The following is a 22,927-nucleotide window of genomic DNA, read 5'->3' as shown; positions in this document are numbered from 1 at the left end:
TGTTAGTAACTGGCGCTGTATAGAAACCGCTGCGTCCGAGGCGGCACAGGATGCTGAGTGTAGCTACAAAAGAACGGCGAAAAACATTCTATGATGGACTCGGGAAGACTCTTTAAAAGAATGTTAAGTAAAAAAAACAAAACAAAACAAAACAAAAACCAGCAACAAAAGAAACCAAAGTTAAAATTCTGGTTCAGAGCTTATGAGTGGCCAACCAATTCTGATCTAATATGAGGCCCTAGCCACAAGAAGAAGCCGTTGCCCAACACTGCCTGGATAGCAGGAACCAGAAGCTGGATGGCCCAGAGACCTATGGTAGAACCAAACAGGACTGGCGAAAAATGTCAATGAAGTGAATCTTAATATTTTGCTATACTTATAGATGGGTGCCTAGTCATCAGAGAGGCAGATGCAGTTGCAGAGATCCACAGCCAAATATTAGGCAGATCTTGGGGAACCCTGCAGAAGATGGGGAAAAAGGATTATAGGAGCCAGAGGAGTAAGGCTACCATGAGAACAAGGTCCACAAAATCAAGTAAGCAGGGCTCATAGGGTTTGAAGAGACTGAAGGGAAGTCACGGAGCCTACATGTTTTGCTAGGTCCTGTGCATGTATGCATATATATATATGTATATATATATATATATATATATATATATATATATATATATATATGGCCTGCTCCTGGGATGCTTTTTCTCCTACTGGGTTGCCTTGTCCAACTTCTATATAAGGGTTTGTGCCTGGTCTTATTGCTTCTTGTTATGCCTTGTTTGATTGATATTCCTGGGAGGACAGCTCTTTTCTTAGGGGAGGTGGAAGAACAGTGCATCTGGGAGTGAGGGGAAGTAGTTGAGGGGGGACTAGGAGGAACAGAGAGAGAGGAGGCTGTGGTCAGGGTTTATTGTATGAGAGAAGAATCAATAAAAGGGAGAAAACCCCTATAAATATGGTATCTAGTGTGATAATCTTTGGACCAAAAGACAAGCAGAGAACACTGTAGTTGGCTACCTGAAAGAACAATGGGATTGTAAGGACTGTGGAAGGAAGGACAGTCCTCTTAGGGCACCTGGGTGACAGCACACTTCATTCAAAAAATAAAACTAAATCGATGAGGAGGAGTAAGGACTAAACTGCAAACAAACTGCAGAAGTGAAGCAAAACCCCACATAAGTAACTAGGGAGTGAGTGTAGCCTGGACACCAGGGGATAGGCTGGTGTCCTGGTTCCTTTTCCTGTTGATGTGATGACATACTCTGGTAAAGGCAGATTCAGGGATAAAGGCTTATTCTGGCTCCCAGCTCAAGGGTATAGTTCATTTTGGTAGGTAAGTCAAGGAAGCAGATGCTTGAGATAGTTGGTCATGCTGCACCCACATTTGGGGAGAGATGCTGAAATGTCTTGGGAACATGCTTACTTCCTAGTTATTACAGTGAGACACCATGGGCTTAATGGGGCACCCCTCCCCCACAACAATGTGTCCTATAATTGCCAGTGGTATGCAGAGATTCTCAGTTACCTTCCCCTAGCAACGGCTCAGTATCTGAGCCTCTGTGTTGGGACAGAATAATAACAGAAGCTTGGGTGGTCCCTTCACTACACAAGGAAGGAGCAGAAAACAGCAGAAGGCAAGACTGTTGACCAGACAAGATTTTGTTGTTGTTGTTGTTGTTATTTAGTTGCTTACGTCCATTATCAGTCTCAACCAAACTTATTCTGGGGTCATGTCAATCAGTCTATGACAAATCAAATCTTTAGTTGGTCAATTTGGGGGCATGGAAAAGTGGTTGGTCAGATGGCAAACATGGACGAGTGAAGAGATCTAAACACAGCATTGATCATCTGCTGGACACTGCAGGCCCTGCACTACTGAATGCTTTATTGGTTTTGGGTTTTCTGTGTGAATGGCCTTAGGAAAAAGATCTTGGTGCTACTAAACAACTTTGTATGAATGTAGTAGATGGATGGCCTCTGCATTAAACACCAAGGTCAGACAATAAGCTGTGTGTGTGTGTGTGTGTGTGTGTGTGTGTGCCAGAAGGTGCCCATATCCATATTTGATGGATTAGAAGTGCAATTCCTCCAGTCTTCTCAGTAGATCCCAAGACTTGTGAAATTTACTTCCCCGATGAGGAATAGTTAGTACAAGGGGTTCCTTAGTACAGATTCCAACTTTTATCCAGACATTACACTTTTCATAATTGAGCATGACCAGGGCTTAGCCATAAACTATTTGCTGTGACTGTACAGTTCTCACCATAAGAATGAGAGAACATCAGGTAATTCTTTCTAAGTTTCCTCTGAGGCAAACAGAAGTGAGACTTCACATTCTTCACTATTGGCAAATCCCCTTCAGGCCACTAGAATTCCCGCTGTCACAACCTTTACTATTGCATACACACTCTGGTAGAACTACCCAGAGAAAAGGGTCTCTCACATCAGTACTCAGGCTGCTGTCACATTTTGAGAAATAGCTTCACTGTCCAAAGAAGAAAGCAGGCATGATTTTTCATCATTGCTGAAAAAATAAAATCCACAAGCTGTTTATCTCCCTGAGCAGGTACATCCAGCACAAGTTCAAGATGTTGGGTCCCTGGCTCTGATTGATGAGAGCCCATAAAGCCTCAGTGTCACTATTGGGACGAGGGTTACTTGAAACTGTGACAGTGATAAGTACAGGGTGAAGTTTGGCATTCATCAACAGGCACCGAGTCATACATGTAGCTTTTCTAATACAGGTGGTCAGGATTGGCTAGCTCTGCGAAGTGGGCACTCAACACATTACTTGAACCTTTCCATGGGGGACCCTGAAGTTGTAACTACTGCACAGATTATAGTCTGGAAAAAAATCTATGTCTGGGGAACACTGGCTTCCTACTACTGTATTGATAGAACCATCAAGCTAGGATTAGATAAGGGCACAGACCCAAAAGAATCACATGTTGTCTTCCACATGTGGCATGTGACTGGGGCTATTGTTTTCTGAAAGTTACAAGAAATTCCTGGTGTGTGAAAGTCCTGAGTGTGATATATAAGCATCCTGGCACCTCACTTTAGAAACAATGACTGTATGTAGTTGGCCCTCCCTACCTCTCAAGAAAAAAATCACCCAGAGCAATTGCTGGACCTGCACATCTATTGCTGCACCCACATTTCCATCCAGAGAGCTCAGACCATACCCATCTCCCTACCTACCATACAGACACCTTAACTCTGAGTAGGCCACAAACAACTTGCTACCATGGGCTCTTGCTGGAACCCTGTGACTTGTGTTTGCCTTTTCAGTGACATGTGACCTCTTGGTCTGCTGGCTGGAGCCTGGGGTAGAAAATTTGCCTTGGGACAAGCCACTAGTGCTGGAGTCCACTGAAAACACTCACTGTTCATGAAATAGTAATTTGCCCGTTACTATTCTTGGTACTTGTGAAACCATAGTCTTGCTATAAGAAACTGTAGTCAAGACATTGACTATGCTTTTGATTTTGAGTTAGGCTGACAGTGATCAAATCTGTTTAAAAGACAGATTTTTTAAATAAGATATGCACTCACGTATACATTTATGAATCAAAAGTTCTAGTGAGTTTAATTTAAAATAATATGATGGTTATAGTCATTATACTTACTAGTAAATATTTCTGCTCCCAATGATTTTTGCTTCTTTAACTGGACCTGGGAGCTTGACTGTACATTTTGGTCTTCCAGTTTAATACTTCTATCTGATACTTCACTATGAACTATATTAAGAGAGAAATTTCATCACTTATTAGGAAAAAACTTATTTCCAAAGCATTCAGATTCCAAATTGATACAAGCACAGCAATATGTTTTCATTTTATAAATTTAGAAAGATTGTGATGCTAGCTAGCTAAGATATACTGAAAATTGCTGTAACAGCAGTAATGTTTATTATAGTTTCATTGTTTTGTATTTCTAGGCATCTGATGTTTTATATTAGCCTATGATTTTCTCAGGTTCCTTGTACTTTGGTCATAGACCAACTGATGAAAGCACACATTTATCAGGCATTTTTAGTCACTGAAAATATTTAAGACCACCCCTGTTTTCCGGCACAAGAAACCGAGTGACGGATGTTTAGCAGATATCTAATGAAAAGTATACATGGCTATTAATATACACAGGATACATGATAGAAAAAATGGTGTGGATGACTGCGTGCTTCTGAGCCATGCCCTCTCTGTGCTCAAAGACGCCCCCTAGAGTCTTCCTAGTGGATGTGCCTGTGACTAATGTAAGTGTACTTTCTTCTCCCGGTGAATGCTGAAACAAATCCATGAGCCCTGTCAAATTTTACCCAAGCTCTTGGCGTAAGCCTGATAAACAGCAAATAAAAATAAGACTACAAGATGGCCAGTGTTCTTCTGACCTGCTGTGGGGGAATGGTGACCCTGGATCAGAGCTGAAGTTTGAGGTAAAAAGACATGACTTTCACTCATGTCTTTTGGATGGTGACTTGCAGGTGACTGAGCCATCGACATGTGAATGAAGGTTTTGCTGAGTGGGTGTCTGCAAGCCCTCCACTGTCCACTGTCAAAGCAGCCAGTATTGTCAGATATGGAGTGGCTGAAGGGTCCTAACTGCTTTCACCCAGGTCCCTGGGAACTGATGTAGTTAGAATCATGTCAGCAAGCTTGCTGGACACTTACACAGCTCAGAAACACTATCACCTGTCTCCAGGATATAAGAAATGCCTGCTCTCATTGCTGGTTTAAGAAGCTGTGTTCCCCAGCTGATCGTGGGAGCTTGGTAACAATTGCTTGTTGGTGACTTGACCTCGCAGTGTTGCTGCTGGCCATGGCATTGCCTGACACTGTGCCATCAACAGTGGCTACCACTCAAGCTGAGGGCAGAGGGTGTCAAGTGAATGTCCTTGCAAGCACCTTTGTCAGCATTCCTGTCCACACAGACGATCAGGGTCAGTTTGTTTTATGTGGAAAGAGTTACATCTTTCCATAGGGGATGGCCCAGGAAAAGCAGCACTCTTGAGAAACAGCAGACTATCATGGTCCTGACCACGTCCTTCTCTGGGACCAGACAACGGCAATGCCAGAGAAGACTAGAGTCTTATTAAAACACAGCTGGAGCATTAGTGCAGGTCAGAGATCTAGACATAGCACCCATGTGGAATTTGGGGGAAAACTTAGGAATAAGTAGGTAATTTCACAGCAAAGAAGACAGCTGCCAAGTGTTATGAGCTTGCCATCCTAGCAAATGACAGCCACTGGGACTATTTGGTTTTTGGAGCACTTTCACAGCTTCCATCAGCTACGTGAGGGCTCACCCATCTGGCTAACAGACAGGAAGCCCTGGAGGCCTTCTGTCTTAGGGTTACTATTACTATGATGAAACACCATGATCAAAAGCAAGTTGGGGAGGAAAGGGTTTATGTGGTGTATACTTCCACACTGTAGTCAGGACAGGAACTCAAACAGGGCAGGAACCTAGAGTCAGTAACTGATGCAGAGGTCATTGAGGGATGCTACTTACTGGTTTGCTCCCTATGGCTTGCTCTGTCCACTTTCTTTTATAACCCAGGACCACCAGCCTAGGAATGATACCACTCATAATGGACTTGGTCCTCCCCCATCAATAATTAACTAAGAAAATTCCTTACAGCCTGACCTTAAAGACACATGCTCTCAGTTGAGGTTTCTTCCTTTCAGATAACTCTAGCTTATGTTAAATTGGCATAAAACTAGTCAGCAACCCTTCAATAGGCAACTCTCCAATAGACAGCCCTTCTCTTGAGGCTCTAATGGAGTTTTCCTTCCTGTCTCAGCAGACTCTTTGATTGACAGTTGGAATCTATGGAAAGGATCATGGAACAACATCCACTATTGCAGAAAATAAACACCAAGGAGCAACTGCTAAACAGTTGTTAAGTCTTGGTGAACACTGAGCCATTAAGTCTGCCAGGAAGGGATCTTAAGACCAGAAATGTCCAACAATTCCAGAAAATTTGGTTTTCTAATCATTTTAATGATTCACACTTTAGGTCACGATACAACATTTCTATAAATTATATGCTCATGTGTATATTTATGAACTAAAGAAAAGGATTTGATTAGATTAGTGCTTTAAATTTGAAGTTAACTATAACTTTTATACTTACCATTCTCCGGTTTGAAAAATTTTAGTTTCTTTGCCTCGATTTCGAATCTTAGCTCTGAGTCTTGATGTCCAGAACTTTTGTCTGGAATTTCATGAGAAACTGCAGGAAGAAATGCATTTTACCTCTTATTAGAACACAGAGACATTTTTTAGTTCTGCAGATTTCAAAGTTACAATAAGTGTGCAGTAGAATTTTCCCTCATTTTGATAGTAGTAGGAGAATTACCACAGGATCACATGTAACAAGAAAATCAATAACTATATTTAGTGGTTGTGTGTTGAAGCTCCAATTTACATTTCCAGGTATCTGCTCTCTGTTGGTCTCTAACTTTCTTGTGTTATTTACCCTTTAGGCTAAAATGTATCAATAGAAACAGAAATGAAAATGCACATGCTCAATGTCCAGGAAAACAAACAAACTCTGACACAGAGAAAGCTTGCACACTAGCTTTGCATTTAGGAAGAGGAATACCTAGGAAATGGAGAAGGAGCAATGGTTATTTGTTTACGTTTGCGGTATTGGGGTTAAACCTGGAGTCTTGTGTCTGTGAGGCAAGCACTGAAAAGCTAAGCTACTATCCCAGCCTTCTTTTTCCCTTTTCCTTTGAGACAGGCCCGGAGTTGCCGAGGATCACCTTGAATGGTCTTCCTGCTCAGGTTTCCTACATGATAGGCATCTAGGCCTGCACCACCTGCCTACTGAGATGGGTATCTTTTCAAAACTAGCCCAGGACAAAGAGGAGGAGGATGGTGGTGGTTACCTACAAAATGAGAGGCCAGGGCCGGGGAAGAAATGAAACTCCTCTAAGTATATTTGTCTATGGATTTTTTACTTCAGGGGAAAGTTCAGGTTTCATATATTTGGGATAAAAAAACTCAATCAGTAAGCATATGAGGTGGAATGAAAATAGAAAACAATGAAATTAAGATATTAAAGAAAAAATGAAAGCAGTAAGTCAAGGATATAATATTGGCCATAGGCCTGCACTGTGTACTGGGCTTGGCAGTTAGGAAATAAACCTAAATTGCTTTAGGCTATATTGTTGTTCCAGAGGCATGTGCTGAGCAATTTCAAACTGATTATGGGGGCTGGGGCTTCTTGGGGTTTTAGCTATCCTGGCCTCTGAAGCTATAAAACCAAAAGGGCCTTCGGTTTGGTCACTGAGGGCTGAGACACCCACCACGTACCCATGGCCCTCTGCTGCTTTCTGCATTAAAGTGTCTGTCCCTTGTCAGGAGCTCTTTTGGGGGCACAAAAGAGAATTTAACCAGGGCTTAATAATGCAGCAAGACATGGTTAATTGTTACCTTGGGATTGGTTTGTTGTCTTAAAAGACCAACTGAAAAACTGACACCCATCTTTGTCAAAGTTTCTGAACATAGAGCAGCCATCCTGAGCCATGGTGTGTGATTTGCATGTGTCTGCCATGGATGCCCTCTTGCTCTGTCCCCTTGGAGCACTAAGAATGCCCTGTGAATCAGGGTCTAACTCTTCTGAGTTCACCTGGCATGAGCACAGGCTCCAGACAAGTCACCTGGCACTTCACCGTCCTTGCTACCTGGTGGCCCTCACTAGGCACAAAGACCTCCTAGAGGGAGCAGCTCCTGACCAACTGCCCATGCTCTTGTGTGTGAACCCCATGTGATTTCCAACTCCTACAAGACCTTGCTGGACACAGATTCAAAAGCTCTATCTTTGCCTGTGGTCTGGCCTGCACTGGTTGACTTACCTACACCCCTCCACTCCTGGGTCTTGTGCCACAGTGTTCTCTGTGGTATAACTATGACAACCATACCTCTAGATCAGAAGAAATGAACAGCATGTAACACCCCACGAAAAAGTAGTGGTAGATGCACAAAGCCTTTCTAGAAGAAACAGTGTTTGGACAGTGGTGATTGTAGGATACGCTCAGAAGGGAAGGCGCTTCAATGGCAAGACAGGGTTCTGACTCAACACTCTGTTAGCTACACCACTAGCCTTAAAATGTGTTGGCAGCCCCACAGGGCGTTCTTGATGGCTATGTATCACATTTTCAAGATTTTCAACTTTGACTGGGACCATAATCCCTTTTAACTTCGGATATGATGACCAAAATGTCCATGTACCAAACAAGAGCTCCAGCCCAGAGACTCTAAGAAAGAGGTGACATGGGGGTCAGTTTTTGTTTATGGCTTATGGTCCTAAGGTGATGAGGGCTTTGCACACTGGGTTTCACCAATGGTAGTTACGAGTTGTAAGCATGCCTATGATACAGTGAGTGTCAAAGACTTGCACTTTTGTGAGAAAGTCCTGAGGATCACCTTGCCTAACCATCCAAAGACTTTGGGACCTGAACTACTTGCCTCCATAATAAAGGGAGAGGGTCGGGAATTTTGCTTACCTTAGTAGGGGAGTGGCACAGTGTAGCCTTGTCACTATACAACTTTCCTCAGAGCCTTGGCAGCTACACTACCCAAAGAGGGGAGGAGCATCTGAGAGTCCTTACTTCCTCACTAGGTACCATTTGGTTTTACATGATGTCTATGTACTGGGAAAAAAAATACATCTAACCTTTGCTGAGACACTATACACTTCTCCCAGGTCATGGAGACAGAAGACAAAAAGTCAAGATCTATACTCAGAATCAGATTTCTAGTTTTATTCCTGCCACCTTCATTAGTTACCTAGGTAAACTAACTTTATTGGTTATTGCTATTGTGCACGCACATATGCATATAAAGATCAGATAACAACTTTGTGCCATTTCCGTTTTCATGGAATTTGTGATCAAACTTAGATCATTAGGCTTGTGCAGCAACTGCCTCTATTCACTGAAGCATCTTGCCAGTGCTTACATAGCTGACACAAACCCTCTGCAAGACTATAGCAATTGATGTACAGTAATATAAAGGTCTTGATGGACACACACTAGAAAAGCAGTTACCATTAAGACAGCACTGCTTGATTGGAAGACACTGGGACCTAACATTGGTAAGTGGACACCATTCCTGAATGATGTAGGTAAGGTTTCCACAAGAATCTCTGGTCCTTGTTACTTCACAGTGTGGTCTGGGTCACTTCAAGCCCTTACTTGCATTCAGCCTTACTCAGGCCCTCAAGAAGTGGTTTTCAAACTTCCTAATGCTGTGACTCTTTAATACAGTTCCTCATGTTGAGGTGACCCCCCCAACAGCAAAATTAGTTTTGTTGCTACTTCATAACTGTGATTTTGCTATTGTTATGAATCATCATGTAAGGTTTTTTATTGTATTTTGAGATAGAGGTTTGCCAAAGTGGTCATGACCTACAGGTTGAGAACCACTGCTGTAGAGGAACACAACAACGTAAAAGAGGTCCAATGGTTGATGGTGTTACTCAGATATCTACATTCCCTTCATTCATATGGGCATGTTTCTTGAGACCCACATGTGAGGTACCAGAATGGCTTCTTCATTTCAGGGGCCATGAACACGAGGATGCCCAGATGTCCTAACAAGGCTTTCCAGGTGACTCCTTAGGCTCTCTGGCTCCTCATTTGTATTTAGCTTGCTCAGCTCAATAGTGTCTGTATTTGTGACTGGAGCCTATGGCAGTAGGCCAACACTCCCCAGGTCTGAGACACCACAACCTCTAAGAACTGTGCATGTGCATGCGTGCGTGTGTGTTTTGCAGGGTAGTTAGGGGATGAGATTATGTTCTCATGTTCTGCTTCTGAGGTTACCAGGAAATAACAAGTTTGGTCAAATTCTACTATGGGAATATACTTTTGTGCTAACACAAAACTCCAAAGAGACACACCATAACTCTGAAAGGGACACTATTTTGGGAATCTATAGGACTCAAAGACTAGTATATTTTGCAGCCATTAAATAATCTTAGAGACAGAATTTCTAGTTGGGAGGATGACGAAGGGGACTCAAGTTGAAGGTCAGTCTGAGCTACATAGTTCTAATATTAATTCTTTCTTTTTAGTTAGGGAATTAACATTTGAGCAGAGGGAAAAGTTTTCCATGAATATATGCTTATATGCATCTTCATGAATCAAGTGAGAGACCATCCAGAGAAGCTAAAGGAGAAGAAAGCTACTGGAAATATTGATACTCACCAGTGGGTCTTTCTCTTTTGTGCATTTTCTGCTTCTTTGTTTGAATATCTGCTTTTGACACTGAGCCTGGACTGTCGGGGCTGAGTGCTCCATCAACATCTGCATCAGGGGCTGCATAAAACAGATAAATTTAGTTCACTGCATAAAAAAGGTTTGAAACTGGGTGGTGACACATGCCTAGAACTCCAGTACTCAGAAGGTAGATACTGGGGGATTCAAGGTCATTTTTAACTACACAACCAGTTGAACACCTGCCTGGGACAGATGAGACTTTGTCTCTAACAATACTTAAGTTTGAAATCCCAAAGTTCAAATTTTCATTACTTCTTCTTCTTGTTTTTTTTTACATAAAGAATGCAAGTCTCTCCAGTTTAGTCACCATTGATCTGCAGAGATAAAGAAACCTGAACAGTTTCTTCTGCCTAGGGGAAGGAGTTTTGTTAACTCCATGTATGAAAGTGACCGCTTCTGCCAGTAGACTGTGGCAGCCCAATGGCAGGCCTAGGGGAGGGTACTAGCTAACAAAAAATCCACATTCTGCTGACTTTAATACAGATAAGATGCATGGACCAAATATTTTGGTGAAATTCTTTGAGAAAGTTGAAGGAGCATGGAGTCTCATTCTGGTGTAGCTAACTGTCAAACTTTGGTCTGCCTTGGCCCCAACAAGTACAAAAGAAGTGGTGTAATTTGTGGGTCTCTTCTGCTGGGAAGCCTCATTCCCATCAGTTGGATGCCACCAGAAGTAATCTATGAATCTCAATTTTTGAGTGAGTCTGAACCTACAGATTGCCTTGGAGGTCATCTGAGAGGCCACCATGGCCACTGATCACAATCCTCATCAGCCCCTCTAAACTACACTTAACATACAATTCCAGCAACAGTTCTGCTCAGCACTGGAAAGCATATGGAATAAGGTCACTGCACAGGTTAGTGGGATGAACTGGCTTTTAGACCTCTAACTTTCTGGAGCTGGTGAAAAGGATCACACATTCCTAGACAGCATGTAATCATGCCTTTGAAATTACTACATCTAGAACTACTAAATAAAACCAATGCATACTCTGGCTTTTGTTTGCAGTTATTGCCAAATGGAACATCACCATAACATAAATGGTAAAATATAGATTCTTGAACCAAAGACCAGATTTTTGGATGTGATGGAGACAATTTTAGTCTATAGAGGCACTACAGTGCATATATGTGATTTAAGCATCCTGGAAGCTGAGGCAGGAGGACCATCCTTAGCTGGTCCCATTCTAAAACTAAAACATAAAGTAACTAGTAGTTTTTATGCTCATGAGCAAGCCCTTTTCCTTTAGCAGGGTCTTGTTTCTTTGCTGAAATTTTGGCTTTTGTTGAGTATTCATAGACCACTCTGATTCCTCCTCATAAGCTATAAACAGAGAGAAATAGTAACTGTGCTAAGCATAAAATGAACTATTTTAAAGTCTCTATTTTATGTTTCAATCAAATTCAGTGTTATTCTTTGCTATTTTTACAGAGTTATAAACAAATGACCATAGTGGTAGACCTGACAACACAATGGAGAGTTTTGATGAATATCTGCTAAACTTCATCATTTTATATTTTATGGGGATAATACAGTTAGTATTTACTGTTATTACTTTTGGATGTATTTTTTATGTGTATTGGTGTGTCCCAGTGCCTTCAATGCCATAAAACAACACTGGATACCCAGGAGCTCAAGTTATAAGTAGTTGTGAGCCACTAGATACAGGAGCTGGGGAATGATTTCAGGTCCTTTGGAAGAGCTACAAGCACTTTTAACTTCAGAGTCATCTCTCTAGCCCCTCTACTTTTCTTAAGCTGCTTACATATTACCTATCACATAGGTTTCAAAGGCAAAATAATAAAAATGAATGTGAAGATTTATTCATTATTTCATTGTCTGTAATTGAAAATCAAAGTATAAATGCTCAATCATGAAAAATGAGTTTGAGTAAGCACATCATACATTATCTTAAGGCTAGAACATATTATGTACTACAGTCAATGTACATTATGATAAAACAACTGTACATAGATCTGAAAAAGGATTGAAAAAGTTCTCCGTATTGGGAGACTATACCCAGAGGAATGGGCTTGTACACTGCCTTTTAAGCTGAAAGAAAGGTAAACAGTGAAGAGAAAAGAGAAAAATCACACATAGTTATCCTTACCAAATGAAACATAAGAAATATTAAAAGGCAGTACACATGGTTAACTACAAAACGGAACAGAGGCTACTTTGTTTTATGTCACCCCTCGGAAAGGCACAAAGCACCTCATAAAGTCAGGTCATTGCACATGACACAATCTGGCTATTAACTAGAAAATTATGAAATATTCAATAGAAACTACTGCCAAGAGGCAGTGACTGACTAGTAATGAACACAATGTAATAAGACGTAATTGGTGCTTATACTGGACATGCATACAAAGCCCGGACATAATGTATGGGGGTACAGTGAAGTCTTAAGGCAGCACACTGATAGACTGTCTACCAGAGAACTCAAGGCCCACTTGTGAGTCAAATGATGCTCTAAAAGTGACGCAGTGAGGGACAACACAGTTCCAGTTCCTGCACCAAATGAAAGCTCCATCACTCATCTCTGTCTGATTATTGGAGATTGTGGCAGGTGATTATTAGCAAAGGGAAGAGGCACTTGCTGTAGTTTTTTAAGATACATAACCTATAGACAGGAGCTGGAAAGTAGGACCATACTTAACAATGTGGATTACTGGTCTGTTTCAGTAGGAGTTTTATCAAAGAAATAACTACAGAATCAGAAATACCAGGCAAAGGGCACAAACTCTTTGTCACTGTTGTCTAGTTATCTTAAGGTATTTTAGGACAAAGTAAACATTCCCATAAGATAGATGTCAAATTTTCCTGGATAAAGAAAAATGATATGATGAGTTTAATTCAAGATGACATAATATCATAGATAATTCTCATACTTACCATATAGTTTCCCAGTCTTAGAACCTTTTTGTCCCTTTGATCTTATATCGCCTTTGGTAAACTTTTTATCTGGCTCTTCAGATTCATCTGCATAAAATACATTTAGTGCAGTAAATAGGACAGATGCCTACATTTCAAATTTGTAACATGTACACAATAGCATTTCCCCAATGAACTAGGTTACTATAATGTGAGAAAACATTAAAGACATCTGGTGGATATCATCTAATGTGTGCCCTTAATTCATAGACATATATTAACTTTTGTCTTAATTTCTAGTTATGCTGTTCTGATTGTGCTTTTATGTCAATGTACATAAATAATAGGACAGTGGCAATGCATACATACATGATCAGTGTCGTAATTACAATATAGTTAAAGCTCAGTGATGGGGACTAGGTTAAACAAACTAGGACATATACAATATTGAATAGTAAGCATCTCTGTAAACAAAGTGTAGGAATTACTTGGAGGTAATGTTAAGTGGGGAAAAAGAATGAAAAGGATCACTTGTCTGCTACCTCCCCAATAAGAAAGAAAGGGGGCAGGGAAAAGAAGTACAGAATCAGCTTTATAAAAGAAAATACAGTAAAGGTATCAAAATCAATGCAGCTGGTTACCTACAAGAAGAGAGGGGGAAGCCAGGATATTCTTTTAGGTAAATGTGACTTTCTGCAGTTATTTTTAAAAACAGTTTGATTTTCCAGATATTCCAGAAATTAAACAAAACCATAAGGTATACTATAAAAAGAAAAGATGAAATGAAACAAAGTAGAAATGAAAACAAATAAACGGGTCTAGCGAGGTGGGGAAACTGGTCCAAATAAGTGACCACTGTATTGGGAAAAAGAGAGGGACAGACCACAAGCAAATCATAAAATATCCCTTACTTCACACAATCTAAATTCTCAGAAAATGAAGGACAAGGAAAACCCAGATTGGGAGAAGCAAAAAGAAAGCAACATAAATATAAGAGTTAAAAGAAATGAATCCCAAAGAGTTTAAGTATATATACAAACAGGAGTAAAATCTAAATGTCTAGAAAGGAGACCAAGAGCAAAGACCACTGGGTTATGAGAAGGATTCAGGGAGGAGTGCTGGGCAAAAGACACATGACATGAAAGAGGAAAAGAATCAAAGGTGAGGGACAGGAAGGGTAGTGGGGAAATAAGAAAAGTCCTGGACAACAACCCTAACAATAATAGATACAGTGGAATGTATTCATGAAAAGAGGTGTTAGGACCTCGGTTAAGGTAAAGAGGGTGGGAAGGAGATGATAGGGTGAATATGTCCAAAATACATGTACAGAATTCTCAAAGATTAATAAAATATTAAAAAAACAAAACTTCAGACCCATGGCAAAAGAACATTGAACTGACATTAAAAGAGCAACAAAAGATGTGCAGACGAGTGGAATGAGTAGAGAATCTAGAAATAAAACTCATGTCCACAGCTAAGTGATAGTCCACAAAGGTGACAAAGGCCCACACTAGCAAAAGGCTGGCATCTAATAAGGGGACTGGGAAAACTGGACACCTACATGCAAAAGATGAAACTTGACTCATCCTTCACCCTGAATAAAAACCAACTCAAAATGAACCAAAAACTTGAACATGAGACTTGAAACAGAGAAAGCTTGAGGAAAACAGGAAACAACTTCCTGATATTGGTAAAAGCAATGATTTTCTTGATGAGATTCCAAGATCCCAGTAAGCAAAACAAGGCTGGCGTGTGGGATCACACCAAACTCAGTAACCTTATGGGAAAGAGAGCAATCACAGAGTGAACAGGCAGGCTACACAGAGGGAGAAAATCCCTGCCAGCTGTCAGCTAATAGCCAAGACGTGTAAAAAATGTAAATGGTCTTAACATTGGAAATTAAGGATTGCAATTAAAACAGCCACTATAGACACACTTTAAAAGAAATGCAAATAGTCAATACATGAACAAACTTCGCAATTTGAGCTATCAGGGAAATTCAAATTAAAAATAAGAGACAATCTCAACCAAGTCAGGTACTGTCGAGGACCTGAAGGAGAAGAATCCTTGTGTACTACTGGTGGGAATAAGCTAAGCACAGAAAGACAAGTGTCACAAATGCTACCTGTTATCTTGTGGGTAGAAACCAAAATGGAAATGACTTGAAAGTAGAAGAGGAATTTCTATGGCTGGGGAGGAGCCAGTGCTAGGGGACAAGTGTAGAAGAAACTTTGATGGAGATCAATGCATGAGTAAAACTACTGTGTGATAATGACATAACAAAAATAAAAATGAAGAAATTAAAGAGTACATATTAGAATGTCTGACTTCCCAATAGCAGTAATATTAAAATTGTAGTCATATAGTGTTGTGTGTGTACTTTTAAATAAGTCAAAGAAAGTCTGAAAATAACAACAGTGATTTTATCCAGTGAATACAGGGGCAATCTATTACTTCAAATAGACATGGACAACTTTATATTTCTTTGGGTGTTCCCTCTTTTAATAGTTTAACACTGTGTGTTCATGCATGTGTAAGTGTTTGTGTGAACATGTGAGGGGGCAAGCAATGGTGGCTACACTGTATTTAAACACAACCTAACTGTAAATGTTTGCATCCAAAGAAAGTATGCAAAAATGGTACATCATGAATGTACTGATGAGCAAATCAGGTTGGAAGGAGGTCAGCAGTAGAGACTGCCTATTAAAGCCAAGGCCTTAGGTTCAGTAATCTTTTCTCGAAAGGATAAATATAACATGGATCTATCAACATTAGAAAGAGAAAAAAAGATGAGTTTTCCAGAAAGGTGGAGATTTGTATGTGGTAGACACAAAAGAGAATGCTAAACAGCACAGGTAATGGGAATTCCTGAAAGAACAATGGGATACATGCTCATCTTGCTCAAAATGAATAGTACAATTCTATTTACTATAACTTTCCTAGCCACTCTTGGTGTCAGATTCAATATTTTTATATATTCTTCCCACACACTTAGGAATACAAGGAAAAAGGCTCTTAAAACTCAGAATTGAGCCATAGTTGTTAAGTACTAAGTTCATAGCATACAATAATTATTCAATGTAAGTTTGTCTCATTTCTTTAGACATAAGAAATTTCATACTTTGTGACAATAAACTAATAAAGGAGATTATCTACCTGAGCTATAAACATTGTTACTTTTCCGATATATGGGTAGATAATACATTCTCTAGTTTTCTTAGAGTATTAAGACAAGACTATCAAAAATTAAAAGCTTAAAATATTTGTTATTATATTCCTAGGGAAAATATGTGGTTATAAAACTATACAGCATTAAAGACAGTAATAGAACCATATTTTAAAAAGTCAAGATACAAAGAATATGATATACTTAAACTTCAAAATAAGGAGTAATTAAATTTAATGTGATTATGAGTACTAACTAAAAGACATCCAATTGTATTTGCAAAAATATATCATTATTATATGCATCATAAAAGGTATGTGACAAAGTCATAAATGTGAAGGAAATTTATACTAAGATGGAAAATAAGGTATCACAAAAACATTAGATAAAAAACAGTAGAACTTCACAAACAGAAGAAATAATAGATTTTTAGTCTAACACATAACTACCGAAGTGATAAGATGGTGTCTTTTATTAGGACTAAAGTAAGTTTCTGTTCATTGGGGTCAGTAGGAAAATTAACAACTGATACGGTAATCACACGTAAATCATCAATAAAGAACAGTAACTATGAATAAAGTCATTACAAAAAACACTAACAGAATTGCCAATATAACTATGAAATGAGGAACAGAGCTATTCTGAATTGAGTTGAAATAGCTTTACAATATTTTAACAGTTACTTACTCAAGTTCTCATATTTGGCGGCTTCAAGATTCTCAATTTCAGGTTGTGTTCTTAAAGTGATATTCAAGTTTTCAGGTGTTTTTGCAGTGATGAAAAGTGCTAAAGAGAAACAGTTATAAGAATTCTGGGTAGGCAAAATCCATCCCACTTGTGCAATGCTACATAAAAAGGAGTGAAAAGCTAAATTCATCAACTATGTAACAAAAAAGACAGTGGAGGTGGTATAGGAAATGCGTGAGGAGTTTTCCTGCATGTGGAGAGCAAACTGCAGAGTGGTCACTGACCACACAAATGACAGCCAAAAGGTACCAAAGCTTGCATTTTAGTTCTCCAGGTATCTTAAAGTATGCATGTTTACATGAAACACTTCAAAGTCATGAATATGTGAAATGGAACGGTAGGGATGAGAGTATGTGTGATAAGGATGGATGGGAGATGAGAGAGAAGAGAGGAGGAGGGAGTAGTAATCAGAATACTATCTATCTATCTACCTACCTATCATCTATCTATCAGAGGAGGGAGTAGTAATCAGCATACTATCTAACTATCAATCTATGAGAGGGAGTAGTAATCAGCATACTATCTAACTATCTATCTATCAGAGGAGGGAGTAGTAATCAGAATACTATTTATCATCTATCTATCTATCTAATCTATTTGTGTATATGAAATTGTTGAGAATGAAACTTAAAAATTATCATAATAATGCTATAAAATATATTTTCATATAAATAATCGAAGGAAAATGTCTTGCAGTTGTGTTTGGCTTATTATAACAATCTAGTCAATGTTTCTGCCACCATGCTCACGTTTGCGTCTCCCTTGGCTAGCAAGTTGCTTCGCTGTAGGTGCTTGGGCTTCTGACAGCAAATCTTTATCATCTGGTACAGGTCTTTCATCTGGTGTTTCATAAGAAATTTCATAAAAACAATCATTCAGTGTACTAAGCAGAAAATCCTATCTACTATGAGCTCTCTAGAAGTCAAATGTAAAAGGAGACAGCAGTAAAATTTTCTCTCACTTTCAAATGCAAATAACCCAGATGCTGGGCTTCCCAGGGTCTTTCAGTCTGAAGTTTGATAGGTTGCTCTTAATGTAGCTATTGGGCTGTTATCCACAAGATAAAAGATACTATTGTACCTGTCCCTCCAAGGCTTAAGAAACATCTCAGAAGAGAAGAAAGTAATGTAAGTGCCAAAAGACTAGGAAGCCAGCTGAGAAATACTGACTTCTACACAGGACAAAATCTGTAGGCCTTTTATAAATAATAAATAAATAAATGGTAAATCTGAAATTTGTATGGGATTATAAAAGACCACAGACAGACAAGAAAACAACGTTACAATTCCCATTTCAAAATCCACCCCTAACCACACAATGAACAGATAAAGACACATACACCAACAAAGAGTATCAAGCACACAGAAGATTGATTCATTCTTTTAAACCACAATGTCAATACAATTCAGTGAAGAAAGAACACATCCTTCACAAACTAGTTAAGTTCTAGAAAATTAGGCAAACATGCTAATTTTTGTCGGTGCTTCAGCAAGGCTAGTTCTATCTCCAGGCCCTGGGGGATCTCTGACAACACAGCCCTTTACTGGGCTTTGGGTCACACGAAAATGCTCCTGTGGTTGTCTTGCACATTTTCACATCTTCAGCTTTTTAGGGTATAATAGAGGTCTTTTGTAACAGCTAGGATGTTTAAACTTGAAAACTGGTCTCCTCCGGGGCAGATATACACCATTTAGTTGCCTTCTACTCATTTTTAAAGTCTGTTACTTCCACTCCTCCTGATGCGTAATTCCTAAAGTTGTCCTTTATCACACAGACCTGTGGTTAAGCATGTTGTTATAGAGCTTTACTTCTCTCAAAGGAGTTAATATTTTTTACTTAAAAATTAGTCCTGGGACAAATTGATTTCTACACACAGAAGAAGGCGTTGGACCTCACACCTTATTATCTGCTGTTGCAGGGCAGCCGAGCTTAGTTCCCAGTGGTAACAAGGTGCAGCTCACAACTGCCTGTAATCCAGGTGCCTGGAGATCTGCCTCTGCCTTCCAGCCAACACACACACACACACACACACACACACACACACACACACACACACAAGTAAATCTTAGGAAAGAAAATATGCATAGATATCTATACCTTAGACTTAGTGAAGATTTAATAGTGAGGACAACAAAAAAGTATAAACAACCAAAGAAATACAGAAAAACTGAACTTCACAAAATTGAAATCTTTTGTCAACTTAAGAACATTATCCAAAAACTGGAACAACATCCCCTCAAAATAGAACAATTTGTAGGCAAACCAACCATCTCATAAGTTAATATTTATAATATAAAAAGAAATAGAAAGGACAATACAACTAGATGAATTAAAAACTTAGGATTTGGTCGACACTACTCTAGAAATCACAAAATGACCAGAAAATGGACAGAAAGAAAGGAAGCTTCACATATGGAAGAAAGGACAGATACTATATGAGTGGCAGTACAGAAAGACCAGAGATTACCAGACATGGGGAGGGGAGGGACACGAGAACTGTCAGTTTGTAGCCATGAAAGATCACTTAGATAGATATCATGATGGTCACACAACACTGAGTGTACTTAACAGCTCTGAACTGTATATTTAAGTCAGTTCTAATCAGCTCTTGTTTAAAATCATAACCTACATGGAGTCCTCATTGTGAGCACTCAGTGTCTTTGTACCCCACTGCCACAGAGGAGATACAGAGGCATGGAGTCCTCACCATGAGCATCCCCCCACCAACACAAGCCTTAAATCTCAACCATTTCACTTTATTTGGAAAGTTCAGGCCAACACAATGCAATATAAGTGGGGTATTAAAGATAGATATGCATAAAGAACAGCTCTAGCTTTGTTTTTATGCTTATTATATGCCGAATCCTCAAAGAACCTAACAAAATAATAAATTTTCAATACCAGAAATGGTCGTCTCTTCTGGTATGTCCAGATGGATTTCTGATACACTAAGAGCTTATGATGCTAACTCTACTCCACGTTTAGGCACAGGTGTCATTTCTTTGTGCAGACGTCTTAGTTGAAATAGAGTCTGAGAAATGCAGCGAGACTACATCAAATTAATTCTTACATAACCTCCAGGGAGCATGTGTATCATCTGGTACTATGTTACACTGGTATTTAACAAAGTTCTTATTCATGGGGAGACCCAAACCTTCACATTTCAGGCTACAAAACAGAAAATCTTTTTACCTTCAAAGTTTTCTGCTTTTGTATGAGATAGGACTTGTTCTGATGCTTCAGCCTTAATGACAAAAATTACAATAAATAATTACAAATGATGCACATCAAAGCTCTCTTCTTTATCAGGAAGCTACCACTTTGTCCTAATCTACACTCGTCATTACAACCACAATTTATTTTTCATTGCTCCCTCAGTTTATTAAATAAAAAGTTGTGAACAGTATGAAGATCTGAGCTACAGTGGGGAACACTGAAACTGCTGAAACGGGTGGGCAGTCAAACCAACATTACAGTTCTTCCTTAAATCACAGTTTAGTCTACTTAACTCTTTAGACAAAGCCTAATGGCTCACAGATTTCTTTCCATAAGTCCACTTTAGTAACATCCATGATAGAAACATACTGTGAAGATGTGTCACATGTGCCTGGACTGTTTAACATCTCTTTCCCATGGCATTTTTGGCCCTAAAAATGCCATAACTAAATACTTTTCTAACTAAGGTGGTTCTTATAGTTTCCCAGGTTTTAAGTGTATATAACAGCACTCAAAGTGATTATGGTTTCATAGTCAAACCTTTTTATACTATAAATATCATTGATAAGTCTTGAATAAAAAGTGAATATTTACCTTATCCCACGAATTATACATTTAATTCATCATTAAGTCAAGCAACTCTCTGTCAATACCAATTAGAATGTCTTCAACATTAAAAATTTTACTTATATTTCCCAAATACCACTTCCAGCATACTAAACATAAACCAGTAGTATTTAAAAGCAAACTCGTTATTCTTTTGAAATAAGGAAGTATTGATAAGGATTAATCAGCAACTACTCAAAACACTAAAAGAATCTACAGCCTAAAATAAAGAATTTTCAAGTTATACTGTAACTCACCTTTTCAATTTCTCCCATGAGATCAGGAAATGACATCAAGGACCACATATTTGTTTCTTTCAGCGGAGGCAAGGTTGATTCTAGGTGCTCTTTAATTAATGGCAATTCTGTAAATGACTTAAAGACCTCTGGTGGGGATGGTGAAACATCTGAGACATCATAGTAACCCTCTAAAGATGAACGGTCTAAATCAGCAGAGCTAGATCGTTTCTTCTCCAATCTTTAGAATCACAAAATGTCTAGTGTTAGATTAGGTGGAGAGCACTGGATTTGTAACTGAAGAATCATTTAATTGGCAAGGATATTAGGTAAGCAATTATAATGCACCAAGTAATCAAAGGTAATTCTGATACAAAATTTATGTCACACAAATTGACGATGGTATGGCATCAGGAGATTTAAAGTGGAGATACAAAAAGTGCTTTTCAAATATTGTAGTAGTCATTTGTAATGATAACAGGGCACAGGACAGGCAGCCTTGGCTAGCCAAACTGAATGTAATAGTCCGGAAGCTACTGTTTAGTCATGCATACTTGACAGAAACAACCTCACAATTTCATTTCAGAATGGAATAGAAACTGCCCCAGAGACATTTTGACAATAAAAGATATTTTTTCTTTTAAAATCAAAACAACTCCAAGTTCAGAGTTAGTTTTCTTTGCAGCAGGTTTTCTTTCAAGGCACAGAATTGGCTTTTCCCTGCCACCACAAGTCAGAGTGGCTCCTCAGTTTCCAGACCTGGAGGCCACAGAGCACTTTCTGCCTGCACAGTCCCAGTTATGCATTTACCAACATTCAACATCAGGTTGTAATTTAAATAGTGTAAGTGCCTACATTGTCTACAAAACTGAACAAAGCCTTCCTTCTTATTAGGCCCATCATTAATCACTGGTCTTTAAGCAGTCTTAACCAGTTCAAGATTCTGATAGCTTATCTTAATCAAACAATACTTTGGTTGAAACAATCCTATAACACTTGTTGCAAGGTCTCTAAAGTAATTCAGTGAGGTGGGTGATAACGTTTCTGCAGACAGATTTCTGTTGTGCTGTTATAAAAACAGTTTCTAATTACAGAGAATAGGGGCTTCCTCTTCCATGTTGACAAGGATAAAATCTCACCCTCAAACATGATTTACTGGTTTTGCCTAGTATTTAAGATGACTAATTATAAGACACATATTCTTCTAGAGGTGATTTTAAAGACACACACTAGAAGACTACCATCACTGGGCTTTGAAGCATGAGAATGGTTCACCTGCACATTGTGAACCATGTTCATTTAGAAACTTCCTTGCACCCTTGCTCACTACCATCAAGGCCTCCATATAACTGCAAGAAGAGAATACGGTAATTCTAGAGATTTTGATATGGATGTTTGATTTGGAGGCATCATGACTCACTTGATTTGAGTAGATAAATCGCCATGTATAACAACAGAGAAAGGATGTACCAACCCCCAAAGCATGGCCTCAAATAGGATGTGTAGACTATCGATAACACTTGGGTTTCACCCACTTTCATCTCCTGTACTCATGAAAGACTGCTGGATAGAACAAAGGAGGGGAAAATACTAAATGGGTGCAGTTGGTGGGTGGTAGACGGCAGTTGACCTCAGTACCGCTGAGACGTGGACACAGCTATGTTTTCCAAGCCTTACTGTGAACCATGAAGGAGGAGGTGGAGAAAGTAGTGTATACTCATAACGATAAAAATAATAATGAAAGTGACATACATTGGCCCTCTTCTCTGGTGCAGTTTGTAAGTCTTATCTATTT

The 22,927-nt window shown here is 39.2% G+C and overlaps 1 protein-coding gene across 10 annotated transcripts in view; it reads right to left on the bottom strand.

Moving 5' to 3' along the window:
- The window catches only part of Ccdc7 (coiled-coil domain containing 7), a 193,760-nt gene that overhangs the window by 104,998 nt on the left and 65,835 nt on the right, over positions 1 to 22,927 (bottom strand). For all 10 annotated transcript variants that reach the window (XM_040755273.1, XM_040755264.1, XM_040755269.1 and 7 more), the window contains 8 exons: positions 21,154 to 21,373; positions 20,267 to 20,318; positions 17,824 to 17,913; positions 17,015 to 17,113; positions 13,183 to 13,269; positions 10,215 to 10,325; positions 6,131 to 6,229; positions 3,624 to 3,734 (listed from right to left, as the gene is read on the bottom strand). In XM_040755273.1, the coding sequence (XP_040611207.1) occupies positions 3,624 to 3,734; positions 6,131 to 6,229; positions 10,215 to 10,325; positions 13,183 to 13,269; positions 17,015 to 17,113; positions 17,824 to 17,913; positions 20,267 to 20,318; positions 21,154 to 21,373 (869 nt within the window). The remainder of the gene's footprint in view (positions 1 to 3,623; positions 3,735 to 6,130; positions 6,230 to 10,214; positions 10,326 to 13,182; positions 13,270 to 17,014; positions 17,114 to 17,823; positions 17,914 to 20,266; positions 20,319 to 21,153; positions 21,374 to 22,927) is intronic.

The sequence above is a fragment of the Mesocricetus auratus genome, unplaced genomic scaffold (genome assembly GCF_017639785.1).
Source record: "Mesocricetus auratus isolate SY011 unplaced genomic scaffold, BCM_Maur_2.0 Super-Scaffold_100013, whole genome shotgun sequence".
Lineage (NCBI taxonomy): Eukaryota > Metazoa > Chordata > Mammalia > Rodentia > Cricetidae > Mesocricetus > Mesocricetus auratus.
This window is presented reverse-complemented; position numbering and strand designations above follow the sequence as displayed.